Genomic DNA, 13,982 nt, shown 5'->3' with positions numbered 1-13,982 from the left:
CGCTCGTAATAGGGTTAAAGGCAGAGAATCCCAGTGAATAGAGGGGAGCCGGCCAGGCAGAGACAGCAAGGGAAGTTTGTCGCTCCAGTGACTTTCCGTTCACCTTCACACCCCTGGGCCACGTGTAGGTGTGTACGCAGGACCAAATCAGAAAGATGGGTTGGAGCAAGCCCATGTAATGCTTTGTAGGTTAGCAGTAAACCTTGATCAGCCCTAGCCTTAACAGGAAGCCAGTTGAGGCTAGCCCTGGAGTAATATGATCACATTTTTTGTTCTAGTCAAGATTCTAGCAGCCGTGTTTAGCACTACTGCAATGCTCTACGAAACTTCAGTTAGTCTAATCTGGAAGTGACAAAAGCATGTATTAATTTCTGGATTTTTGGACAAAGTTTCAGATTTTTGTAAGGGTACGAAGCTGGGGGTGGGGGAAGTTGTCCTTGGAATATTCTTATGTTCATCAAAAGAGATCGGGGTCCAGAGTAACGCCAAGGTCCTTCAATTTTATTTGAGGTGACTACAAGATTAATGGTCAGATCCAACAGAAGATCTTTGTTTCTTGGGACCTAGAACTAGCGTCTCTGTTTTGTCATAGTTTAAAAGTAAAACATTTGCCCTCATCCACTTCCTTATGTCTGAAACACAGGCTTCCAGGGAAGGCTATTTTGGGGCTTCACCATGATTCATCGGAATATACAGCTGTGTATCGTCCACATAGCAGTGAAAGTTAACATTGTTTCCGAATGACATCACCAAGAGCTAAAAATATATAATGAAAACAATAGTTGAACCTTGAGGAACACAAATGTACAGTTGATTTGTCAGAGGACAAACCCTTCACAGAGACAAACTGATGTCGTTCTGACAGATAAGATCTAAACCGGGCCAGAATTTGTCCATGTAGACCAATTTGGGATTCTAATCTCTCAAAGAATGTGGTGATCGACAGTATCAAAAGCAGCACTTAGGTCTAGGAGCATGAGGACAGATGCAGAGCCATGTTCTTCTGCCATTAAAGGTAATTTTCCACCTTCACGAGAGCAGTCTCAGTGCTATGATGGGGTCTAAAACCAGACTGATGTGTTTCGTATACATTGTTTGTCTTCAGGAAAGCAGTGAGTTGATGAGCAACAGCTTTTTCTAAAATTGAGAGGAATGGGAGATTCAATATTATAGGCAATAGTTTTTTTTAAAGTTTTTTTTTGTGAAGGTTTGGCTTTTTGAATAAATTCTTTATTACTGCCACTTTTAGTGAGTTAGATACACATCTGGTGGATAGGGAGATGTTTTTATTATGCTCAACATAGGAGGGCCAAGCACAGGCAGTAGCTCTTTCAGTAGTTTAGTTGGAATAGAGTCCAGTATGCAGCTTCACGGTTTAGAGGCCATGACTATTTTCATAAATGTGTCGAGATACCAGATTATACAACTTGAGTGTCTCCATTGATCCTAGTTCCTGGCAGTGTTGTGCAGACGCAGGACAACTGAGCTTTGGAGAAATACGCACATTTAAAGATGAGTCCGTACTTGGCGTTCTAATGATCATGATCTTTTCGTCAAAGAAGTTTTGAATTTATCACTGATGATGTAAAAGCCATCCTCTCTTGGGGAATGCTGCTTTTTATTTAGCTTTGCGACCGTATCAAAAATACATTTTGGATTGTTATTCTCAATTAGGTGGAAAAAATAGGATGACGATATTGCACTGTACTGTCTTTACAAGCTTGTCGGAAGACTTCCAGTTTGGTGTAGCTCTGTTTCCGTTCCAATTTTCTGGAAGCTTGCTTCAGGGCTCAGGTATTTTCTATATACCAGGGAGCAAATTTCTTGTGGCAGGTGTGTTTTGTTTTTAGGGGTGCAACTGCATCTAGGGTGTTACGCAAGGTTAAATTTAGTTCCTCAGTTAGGTGGTTAACAGATTTTTGTACTGTAACATCCTTAGGAAGGTGGAGGGAGTCTGGAAGGGCATCTAGGAATCTTTGGGTTGTCTGAAGGTTTCTAGCACGACTTTTGATCCTTGGTTGGGGTCTGAGAAGATTATTTGTTGTGATTGCAAATGTAATAAAATGGTGGTCCGATAGTCCGGGATTATGAGGGAGAAACATTGAGATACACAATAATTTTTTCCATCGGACAAAATTAGGTCCAGAGTATGATTGTGGCAGTGAGTAGGTCTGGAGACGTGTTGGACAAAATCCACTGAGTCGATGATGGCTCCGAAAGCATTTTAGAATGGGTCTGTGGAGTTTTCCATGTGAATATTATCTGCCATGACTAGAGGTCAAATTGGTGAATTCACCTTCTGACCATATAATTTTTCAACACCGATATCAATACCGATCATTGGAGGACCATAAAAACCGATACCGATCAATCGGACAATTTAAATAAAAAAAAGTTTTTATCTGTAATAATTACAATTACAACAAGACTGAATGAACACTTATTTTAACTTAATATAATACATCAATAACATCAATTTAGCCTCAAGTAAATAATGAAACATGTTCAATTTGGTTTAAATAATGCAAAAACAAAGTGTTGGAGAAGAAAGTAAAAGTGCAATATGTGCCATGTAAGAAAGCTAACGTTTCATTTCCTTGCTCAGAACATGAGAACATGTTGCTGGTGGTTCCTTTTAACATGAGTCTTCAATATTCCCAGGTAAGAAGTTTTAGGTTGTAGTTATTATAGGAATTATAGGACTATTTCCCTTTTATACCATTTGTATTTCATATACCTTTGACTATTGGATGTTCTTATAGGCACTTTAGTATTGCCAGTGTAACAGTATAGCTTCCGTCCCTCTCCTCGCTCCTCCCTGGGCTCGAACCAGCAACGCAACGACAATTAAAGCGCGCTAACTAGCCAGCCAATTCACTTCGGTTACACCAGCCTCATCTCGGGAGTTGATAGGCTTGAAGTCATAAACAGCGCAATGCTTGACGCACAACGAAGAGCTGCTGGCAAAACGCACGAAAGTGCTGTTTGAATGAATGTTTACGCGCCTGCTTCTGCCTACCACCGCTCAGTCAGATACTTGTATGCTCAGTCAGATTATATGCAACGCAGGACACGCTAGATAATATCTAGTAATATTTTTTATTTTATCTTACCTTTATTTAACCAGGCAAGTCAGTTAAGAACAAATTCTTATTTTCAATGACGGCCAAGGAACAGTGGGTTAACTGCCTGTTCAGGGGCAGAATGACAGATTTGTACCTTGTCAGCTCGGGGGTTTGAACTTGCAACCGATATATCATCAACCGTGTGTAGTTAACTAGTGATTATGATTGTTTTTTATAAGATAAGTTTAATGCTAGCGAGCAACTTTCCTTTGCTTACTGCATTCGCATAACAGGCAGCCTCCTTGTGGAGTGCAACGAGAAAGAGGCAGGTCGTTATTGCATTGGACTAGTTAAGGTTGCACGATTGGCTCCCCCGAGCTGACAAGGTGAAAATCTGTCATTCTGCCCTTGAACAAGGCAGTCAACCCACTGTTCCTAGGCCGTCATTGAAAATAAGAATGTGTTCTTAACTGACTTGCCTAGTTAAATAAAGCCGCCCCAAAATAACGCCGCCCCAAAAATACCAATTTCCGATTGTTATGAAAACTTGTAATCGGTCGAACTCTAGCCATGACTACAAGGTCAGGTAGGAATTCAGGGAACTCATTAAAGAACGCTGTATACGGCCCAGGAAGCCTGTAAACAGTAGCTATACAAAGTGATTGAGTAGGTTGCATAGATTGCATGACTAGGAGCTCAAAAGATGAAAAGTAATTTTTGGGGGGTAAATTGAAGTTTGCTGTCATAAATGTTTGGAACACCTCTGCCTTTGCAGGATGATTGGGGGATATGGTCACTAGTGTAACCAGGAGCAGAGGACTCATTTAACACAGTAAATTCATCAGGCATAAGCCATGTTTCAGTCAGGCTAATCACACATCTAATCACAAAAAAATCTGAGATTTCCATACCCAAATATAACACTTTCCGTCAAGATAGAACTGCCAAAGGGGGAGGAGTTGCAATCTACTGCAGAGAGAGCCTGCAAAGTTCTGTCATACTTTCCAGGTCTATGCTCAAACAGTTCAAAATTTCTAATTTTTAAAATTAATCTCTCCAGAAATAAGTTTCTTACTGTTGCCGCCTGCTACCAACCCCCCCTCAGCTCACAGCTGTGCCTTGGACACCATCTGTGAATTGATTGCCCCCCATCTAGCTTCAGTGTTTGTTCTGTTAGGTGACCTAAACTGGGATATGCTTAACACCCCGGCAGTCCTACAATCTAAGCTAGATGCCCTCAATCTCACACAAATCATCAAGGAACCCACCAGGTACAACCCTAAATCTGTAAACATGGGCACCCTAATTGACATTATCCTGACCAACTTGCCCTCCAAATACACCTCCGCCGTCTTCAACCAGGATCTCAGCGATCACTGCCTCATTGCCTGTATCCGCTACGGGTCTGCGGTCAAACGACCACCCCTCATCACTGTCAAACGCTCCCTAAAATACTTCTGCAAGCAGACTTTTCTAATCAACCTGGCCCGGGTATCCTGGAAGGACATTGACCTCATCCCGTCAGTTGAGGATGCCTGGTCATTCTTTAAAAGTAACTTCCTCACCATCTTAGGCAAGCATGCTCTGTTCAAAAAATGCAGAACTAAGAACAGATATAGCCCTTGGTTCACTCCAGACCTGACTAACCTCGACCAGCACAAAAACATCCTGCGGCGGACTGCAATAGCATCGAATAGTCCCCGCGATATGCAACTGTTCAGGGAAGTCAGGAACCAATACACGCAGTCAGTCAGGAAAGCTAAGGCCAGCTTCTTCAGACAGAAATTTGCATCCACTAGCTCTAACTCCAAAAAGTTCTGGGACACTAAAGTCCATGGAGAACAAGAGCACCTCCTCCCAGCTGCCCACTGCACTGAGGCTAGGTAACACGGTCACCACCGATAAACCCATGATTATCGAAAACTTCAACAAGCATTTCTCAACGGCCGGCCATGCCTGGATACTCCAACCTCAGCCAACAGCTCCGCCCCCCCAGCTTCTCCTTTACCCAAATCCAGATAGCAGATGTTCTGAAAGAGCTAGAAAACCTGGAACCATACAAATCAGCTGGGCTTGACAATCTGGACCCTCTATTTCTGAAACTGTCTGCCGCCATTGTCGCAACACCTATTACCAGCCTGTTCAACCTCTCTTTCATATAGTCTGAGATCCCCAAGGATTGGAAAGCTGCCGCGGTCATCCCCCTCTTCAAATGGGGAGACACCCTGGACCCAAACTGTTACAGACCTATATCCATCCTGCCCTGCCTATCTAAGGTCTTCGAAAGCCAAGTCAACAAACAGGTCACTGACCATCTCGAATCCCACCGTACCTTCTCAGCTGTGCAATCTGGTTTCCGAGCCGGTCACGAGTGCACCTCAGCCACACTCAAGGTACTAAACGATATCATAACCACCATCGATAAAAGACAGTACTGTGCAGCCGTCTTCATCGACCTGGCCAAGGCTTTCGACTCTGTCAATCACCATATTCTTATCGGCAGACTCCGTAGCCTCGGTTTTTCTAATGACTGCCTTGCCTGGTTCACCAACTACTTTGCAGACAGAGTTCAGTGTGTCAAATCGGAGGGCATGTTGTCCGGTCCTCTGGCAGTCTCTATGGGGGTACCACAGGGTTCAATTCTCGGGCCGACTCTTTTTCTATGTATATATCAATGATGTTGCTCTTGGTGCAGGAGATTCCCTGATCCACCTCTACGCAGACGACACCATTCTATTTACTTCTGGCCCTTCCTTGAACACTGTGCTATCTAACCTCCAAACGAGCTTCAATGCCATACAACACTCCTTCCGTGGCCTCCAACTGCTCTTAAACGCTAGTAAAATCAAATGCATGCTTTTCAACCGTTCGCTGCCTGCACCTGCACGCCCGACTAGCATCACCACCCTGGATGGTTCTGACCTAGAATATATGGACATCTATAGGTACCTACAGTGCCTTGCGAAAGTATTCGGCCCCCTTGAACTTTGCGACCTTTTGCCACATTTCAGGCTTCAAACATAAAGATAAATAACTGTATTTTTTTTTTTGAAGAATCAACAACAAGTGGGACGACATTTATTGGATATTTCCAACTTTTTTAACAAATCAAAAACTGAAAAATTGGGCGTGCAAAATTATTCAGCCCCCTTAAGTTAATACTTTGTAGCGCCACCTTTTGCTGCGATTACAGCTGTAAGTCGCTTGGGGTATGTCTATCAGTTTTGCACATCGAGAGACTGAAATATTTTCCCATTCCTCCTTGCAAAACAGCTCGAGCTCAGTGAGGTTGGATGGAGAGCATTTGTGAACAGCAGTTTTCAGTTCTTTCCACAGATTCTCGATTGGATTCAGGTCTGGACTTTGACTTGGCCATTCTAACACCTGGATATGTTTATTTTTGAACCATTCCATTGTAGATTTTGCTTTATGTTTTGGATCATTGTCTTGTTGGAAGACAAATCTCCGTCCCAGTCTCAGGTCTTTTACAGACTCCATCAGGTTTTCTTCCAGAATGGTCCTATATTTGGCTCCATCCATCTTCCCATCAATTTTAAACATCTTCCCTGTCTCTGCTGAAGAAAAGCAGGCCCAAACCATGATGCTGCCACCACCATGTTTGACAGTGGGGATGGTGTGTACAGAGTGATGAGCTGTGTTGCTTTTACGCCAAACATAACGTTTTGCATTGTTGCCAAAAAGTTCAATTTTGGTTTCATCTGACCAGAGCACCTTCTTCCACATGTTTGGTGTGTCTCCCAGGTGGCTTGTGGCAAACTTTAAACAACACTTTTTATGGATATCTTTAAGAAATGGCCTTCTTCTTGCCACTCTTCCATAAAGGCCAGATTTGTGCATTATATGACTGATTGTTGTCCTATGGACAGAGTCTCCCACCTCAGCTGTAGATCTCTGCAGTTCATCCAGAGTGATCATGGGCCTCTTTGCTGCATCTCTGATCAGTCTTCTCCTTGAATGAGCTGAAAGTTTAGAGGGACGGCCAGGTCTTGGTAGATTGGTCTGATACTCCTTCCATTTCAATATTATCGCTTGCACAGTGCTCTTTGGGATGTTTAAAGCTTGGGAAATCTTTTTGTATCCAAATCCGGCTTTACACTTCACAACAGTATCTCGGACCTGCCTGGTGTGTTCCTTGTTCTTCATGATGCTCTCTGCGCTTTTAACGGATCTCTGAGACTATCACAGTGCAGGTGCATTTATGGGGAGACTTGATTACACACAGGTGGATTGTAATTATCATCATTAGTCATTTAGGTCAACATTGGATCATTCAGAGATCCTCACTGAACTTCTGGAGAGAGTTTGCTGCACTGAAAGTAAAGGGGCTGAATAATTTTGCACGCCCAATTTTTCAGTTTTTGATTTGTTAAAAAAGTTTGAAATATCCAATAAATGTCGTTCCACTTCATGATTGTGTCCCACTTGTTGTTGATTCTTCACAAAAAAATAGTTTTATATCTTTATGTTTGAAGCCTGAAATGTGGCAAAAGTTCGCAAAGTTCAAGGGGGCCGAATACTTTTGCAAGGCACTGTAGGTGTCTGGCAAGACGGCAAACTCTCCTTCCAGACTCATATCAAACATCTACTATCCAAAATCAAATCTAGAGTCGGCTTTCTATTTCGCAAAAAAGCCTCCTTCACTCACGCCGCAAAACTTACCCTAGTAATTCTGACTTTCCTACCGATCCTAGACTTTGGCAATATCATCTACAAAATAGCTTCTAATACTCTACTCAGCAAACTGGATGCAGTTTATCACAGTGCCATCCGTTTTGTTACGAAAGCACCTTATACCACCCACCACTGCGACCTGTATGCTCTCGTCGGCTGGCCCTCGCTACATATTCGTCGCCAGACCCACTGGCTCCAGGTCATCTACAAGTCCATGTAAGGTAAAGCTCCGCCTTATCTCAGTTCACTGGTCACGATGGCAACACCCACCCGTAGCACGCGCTCCAGCAGGTGTATCCCACTGATCATCCCTAAAGCCAACACCTCATTTGGCCGCCTTTCGTTCCAGTTCTCTGCTGCCTGCGACTGGAACGAATTGCAAAAATCTCTGAAGTTGGAGACTTTTATCTCCCTCACCAACTTTAAACATCTGCTATTTGAGCAGCTAACCGATCGCTGTACATAGTCCATCAGTATATAGCCCACCCAATTTACCTACCTCATCTCCATACTGTTTTTATTTTATTTACATTTCTGCTCTTTTGCACACCAGTGTCTCTACCTGCACATGTTCATCTGATCATTTATCACACCAGTGTTAATCTGCTAAATTGTAATTATTCACTCCTATGGTCTATTTATTGCCTACCTCATGCCTTTAGCACACAATGTATATCGATTTTTTTTTTCCTACTATGTTACTGACTTGTTAATTGTTTACTCCATGTGTAACTCTGTGTTGTCTGTTCACACTGCTATGCTTTATCTTGGCCAGGTAGCAGTTGCAAATGAGAACTTGTTCTCAACTAGCCTACCTGGTTAAATAAAGGTGAAATAAAATAAATGATCAGTGATTAGTTAATTGACTATAGCTGGCCTGGTAGTGGGTGATCTAACATTAAGTAGCCCTATTTTGAGATGTGAGATCACAATCTCTTTCAATAATGACAGGAATGGAGGTGGTCATTATTCCAGTGAGATTGCTAAAGTGAATACCGCCATGTTTAGTTTTGCCCAACCTAGATTGAGGCACATACACGGTCTCAATTTGGATAGCTGAGTTGACTACACGGACTGTGCTAGTGGCAGACTCCACTAAGCTGGCAGGGTGGCTGACAGCCTGCTGTCTGGCCTGCACCCTATTTCATTGTGTAGCTAGAGGAGTTAGCCCTGTCTATGTTCGTAGATAAGATGAGCGCCCCCCTCCAGCTAGGATGGAGTCCGTCACTCCTCAACAGGCCAGGTCCTGTTTGTGGGTGAGTCCCAGAAAGCGAGCCAATTATCTACAAATTCTATCTTTTGGGAGGGGCAGAAAACAGTTTTCAACCAGCGATTGAGTTGTGAGACTCTGCTGTAGAGCTCATCACCCCCCCAAACTGGGAGGAGGCCAGAGACAATTACTCGATGCCGACATCTTTCAAGCTGATTTACACTCTGAAGCTATGTTGCGCTTGGTGACCTCTGACTGTTTCATCCTAACATTGTTGGTGCCAACCTGGATAACAATATGGATGGACAGATTGCTAGCTAGAATTACAATTCCCCACATGGTAGTTTCTTGTAAGTGGATCATTTCATCTTGTACTTGAGACAATGTCTTGTTTTTAACTGATTTAATCTCGATACAAATTCTGCTAAAATTCGATAACTATCAACAACTGACTTGTTTGAGACAAGCTCATTGTGCAAATTGATTCTATATTTTCAACAAATATTGGAGACTAAATATGGCTTACCTGCAGTCAACAATCTAAGCCAACCCTGTCTGTTATGCTTCACTATTTTGGATCACTCCAATATTTTTTCCACTCCGCGATGGAGGGATACGTCCGAGGTGAGGATTTACAGATTGACTCCCGTGTACACCTGTGTCACGGCTGGAGTCGGCCCCTATGTATAGACCCTATGGCAGCTTCACACGTTCTTACATTTTCTCGGCGGACGTCCGTATGGTTTGAGGTACAAACTTTCTGAAGTTTGCTTAGTCACTGCTAAGTGTAATATCTTGCGTGGAAGTATACTCCCTGGCTGTTTTCAGCCTGGAGCAGCTGGTTACATGTCCAGCCCCGCCTCTTGAGTGCGCCACCCGCTGCGTGCGGTTGATCTGTATCTTCCGCCCGTGGTTTGTCGAATACTTGTGTTTCGTTAACGTTACACTACTACTTTGTGTGCATCAATTAGTATGGTGGCTCTTGTTGCCACAAACTGTAATTTACCTTACACAACTTGCCTACTGGCAAGTGCTGCTTTTACTGCTTGGATATTAAACCGGCTAGGTAATATTGCAGTTGGCAAAAAAAAACAAAAAATGAATCCAATCCATTACCTGGTTGCTGTTTTTTTTTTCTGCCTTCCCTGTTCTTTTTCACAGCTACTGGGTAATTTATCCCTCACCGGCTTCCTATTCCTTCAAGCGGGTCACGACATAAGCTCTCTCAGGGCGTCGTTCCCCTGCTCCGTGGCCTTGTTGGCTTGGCTGAGTTTATGGCTTCCGTTTGTGACCGGTGTGATGGTGGCATCCCCCTGGGGTTCCCCATACCATATGTATGCACTGCCTTGGTTTGATCCACACAAAGGGTGGTGGAGCGCCCTACCTATTTTGTGTGGTGTTGTGTGGCCTCCAATCTGGTGCGATTGTTGGTCATGCGCGAGTGGGTCAGCCAGGCTCGGGCTCAGCCTGGGGACGAGCTCCCTCCCTCGGGAGTGGTGCGTCAGTGATCTGTAAGTCCCTCTACTGGGCCCAGTACCCTTCCCAGGAAGCATGGCTGGGGGCACCACAGGCAGAGCCCATCTGCTGCCAGTCCTGTACGGAGGCAGGAGTAGGACCGCTGGGACCACCTTGAACGGAGGGCGAATGCCCTTTTTCAGGAGGTTGATAGCGTCGATGGTGACGGCAGCTGTTCCCTGTGATAGACTGTTCATAGGGGACGATGCCGGCACTGTTCAACACCGTGAGCGGGGCTGACAGGCCATCAGAAGCCGGCAGCGGGGCTTGTACACCATGTGCCAGGTCCCTCTAGCACCAACTAAATCTGTTCGGGGTATTCCAATATATTGGAGTGATCCAATATAGTGAAACATAACGAAGGTTACGTATGTAACCGCGGTTATGTGAGCTATATGGATTGCTCCAATCCTCTACAGTGCCAGAGGCTCCGTAGAGGGTTGCCAAACAACAACCCAACGATATGGAGGCAATCAATTAGATTTCAACAAAATAATGTTTCACGAATGGTAATCGTATCTGTTTCAAACAGAAACTGTTTCAGAACAGTCTGAGACGGTGGGGGTCAATCCTCTTGTACCTTTTGAGTTGGAACAACCCACTGAAAAATATGGAACTGTGGTACTAACAGCTGGTGAAGTGAAGCACTTATTTGAGGCCATGAACTTTCAAACTGAAGTTACACAACCACGTTCTTCATCAATAAATTTGATTGGCAAGTGTTTTAGGTCAAGTTTGAGTGTTGGTTTTAATGCTTTTCCCCTCTGCTTTTACATCCAATTGTATTTAACCCCAATGCAAAGGACCGATATTCCCCCCACTTGTTTAACTGTACCCAAAGCCTAACCTCACTCAACTCACTCCCTCCCTGTTCTTCTGGTGGACATAACCACAACATTTCCCCCATTTTTACTTCAGCAGGAGCAGAACCCATACCCCACCACAACGCACGGCCCTGGACCCGGCAACGCAATGGCGCCCCAGCCGGGGGGGCCCGGTAACGGCCTGGCAAGTAACCATGGCAACACAGCCTACCTGTCAGGGCAGGCAGCGGTGGCGGCGGCGCTGAAGCAGCAGCAGCAGCTGATGGAGCAGCAGAAACAGTTTCTACTGGGCCAGAGGCAGCAGCAGATCATGGCCCAACAGGTAAATGCCTGGGGTCATGTACTGTAGGTTCTTGGGTACTTAGTATGAATAATTTGGGTAAAAAAAATTCAAACACAGGCTTTGTGGCTTATTCACATAACTGGTTTCAACTTTTCCTATGACTACCAGCATGCTGAGTCAATACAGGATCTGTCTATGCTACCTGTCTGGACTTGCTAGTGCTGCATAGCCCTGAGTAAGCAGTATTCTAAATGGTATCTATGTCTAACATAAACACAAGGGGGCGCCATTTGTCTGCATGTATTGTGAATTGTAAGATAGTACTGCATTGTTGAAGCTAGGAACACAAGCATTTTGCTACACCTCATATAACATGTATGTGACCAATAAGATTTGTTTTGTAGAAGTGGCTTATGACAGTTTCGCAGTAGGTGCTTTTATCTCTGATTCGTCTAAAAGAGAATGTATGGGGAGGAACGTCAGTCATGTGTATATGCATGACATGTGCATTCTCTATGTATGATTTCTGTGTTTCAGGAGAAGCAGCGTCTGCAGCAGGAGCAGCAGCTCCAGAGGCACCTGACCCGGCCCCCTCCCCAGTACCAGGACCAACAGAACCAGCAACCTGGAGCACAGAACCCCTTCCAGCAGCAGCAGGTTGCCCAGTTTACAGGTAAATAAGACCCCACGTCACCAGCGTTTACCCCTAATGCATGGGCCCTCCAGCCCCATTAGACCTGGGCCCTCCAGCCCCATTATTTTATTTTATTTTTTATTTCACCTTTATTTAACCAGGTAGGCTCGTTGAGAACAAATTCTCATTTGCAACTGCGACCTGGCCAAGATAAAGCATAGCAGTGTAAACAGACAACACAGTTACACATGGAGTAAACAATTAACAAGTCAATAACACAGTAGAAAAAAAAGGGAGTCTATATACATTGTGTGCAAAAGGCATGAGGAGGTAGGCGAATAATTACAGTTTTGCAGATTAACACTGGAGTGATAAATGATCAGATGGTCATGTACAGGTAGGGATATTGGTGTGCAAAAGAGCAGAAAAGTAAATAAATAAAAACAGTATGGGGATGAGGTAGGTAAAATTGGGTGGGCTATTTACCGATAAGGCTATGTACAGCTGCAGCGATCGGTTAGCTGCTCAGATAGCAGATGTTTGAAGTTGGTGAGGGAGATAAGTCTCCAACTTCAGCGATTTTTGCAATTCGTTCCAGTCGCAGGCAGCAGAGAACTGGAACGAAAGGCGGCCAAATGAGGTGTTGGCTTTAGGGATGATCAGTGAGATACACCTGCTGGAGCGCGTGCTACGGGTGGGTGTTGCCATCGTGACCAGTGAACTGAGATAAGGCGGAGCTTTACCTTACATGGACTTGTAGATGACCTGGAGCCAGTGGGTCTGGCGACGAATATAGCGAGGGCCAGCCGACTAGAGCATACAGGTCGCAGTGGTGGGTGGTATAAGGTGCTTTAGTGACAACACGGATGGCACTGTGATAAACTGCATCCAGTTTGCTGAGTAGAGTGTTGGAAGCAATTTTGTAGATGACATCGTCGAAGTCTAGGATCGGTAGTATAGTCAGTTTTACTAGGGTAAGTTTGGCGGCGTGAGTGAAGGAGGCTTTGTTGCAGAATAGAAAGCCGATTTGATTTTTGATTGGAGATGTTTGATATAAGTCTGGAAGGAGAGTTTACAGTCTAGCCAGACACCTAGGTACTTACAGATGTCCACATATTCAAGGTCGGAATCATCCAGGGTGGTGATACTAGTCAGGCGTGCGGGTGCAGGCAGCGAACGGTTGAAAAGCATGCATTTGGTTTTACTAGCGTTTATCCTCTCTGGCCCACCCGGGACGCAACCACACCCCCTGCCAACAATAAATGCAAATGCGCTACGCCAAATGCTAATAGCACTCGTTAAAACTCAAACGTTCATTAAAATTCACATGCAGGGTACTAAATTCAAGCTACACTCGTTGTGAATCTAGCCAACGAGTCAGATTTGTAAAATGCTTTTCGGCGAAAGCATGAGAAGCTATTATCTGATAGCAGGCAACACCCCGAAATACCAGAAGGGGACGTAAACAAAGGAATTAGCGTAGCCGGCGCTACACAAAACGCAGAAATAAAATATAAAACATTCATTACCTTTGACGTGATTCTTTGTTGGCACTCCTATATGTCCCATAAACATCACAATTGGGTATTTTTTTCCCGATTAAATCGGTCCTTGTGTACCCAAAATGTCCATTTATGAAGACTGTCAGATCCAGGAAAAACACATTTTTTTTTAAACGCGACGTTATTTTTTTAAATTAAAAAAGTTGCCTATAAATTTTGACGAAACACTTCAAACTACTTCTGTAATCCAACTTTAG

The 13,982-nt window shown here is 44.2% G+C and overlaps 1 protein-coding gene across 4 annotated transcripts in view; it reads left to right on the top strand.

The window, feature by feature from the left end:
- maml1 (mastermind-like transcriptional coactivator 1) overlaps nt 1–13,982 on the top strand; it is a 38,818-nt gene that overhangs the window by 20,824 nt on the left and 4,012 nt on the right. For 3 of the 4 annotated variants that reach the window (XM_064973971.1, XM_064973972.1, XM_064973969.1), the window contains 2 exons: nt 11,401–11,628; nt 12,127–12,262. In XM_064973971.1, coding sequence (XP_064830043.1) covers nt 11,401–11,628; nt 12,127–12,262 — 364 coding nt within the window. The remainder of the gene's footprint in view (nt 1–11,400; nt 11,629–12,126; nt 12,263–13,982) is intronic. The other variant, XM_064973970.1, reaches the window with a different exon arrangement.

Source organism: Oncorhynchus masou, chromosome 9 (genome assembly GCF_036934945.1).
Source record: "Oncorhynchus masou masou isolate Uvic2021 chromosome 9, UVic_Omas_1.1, whole genome shotgun sequence".
In the NCBI taxonomy this organism is placed as follows: Eukaryota; Metazoa; Chordata; class Actinopteri; order Salmoniformes; family Salmonidae; genus Oncorhynchus; species Oncorhynchus masou.
The sequence above is the reverse complement of the archived record's forward strand: the minus strand, read 5'-3'. Positions and strand labels throughout refer to the sequence as shown.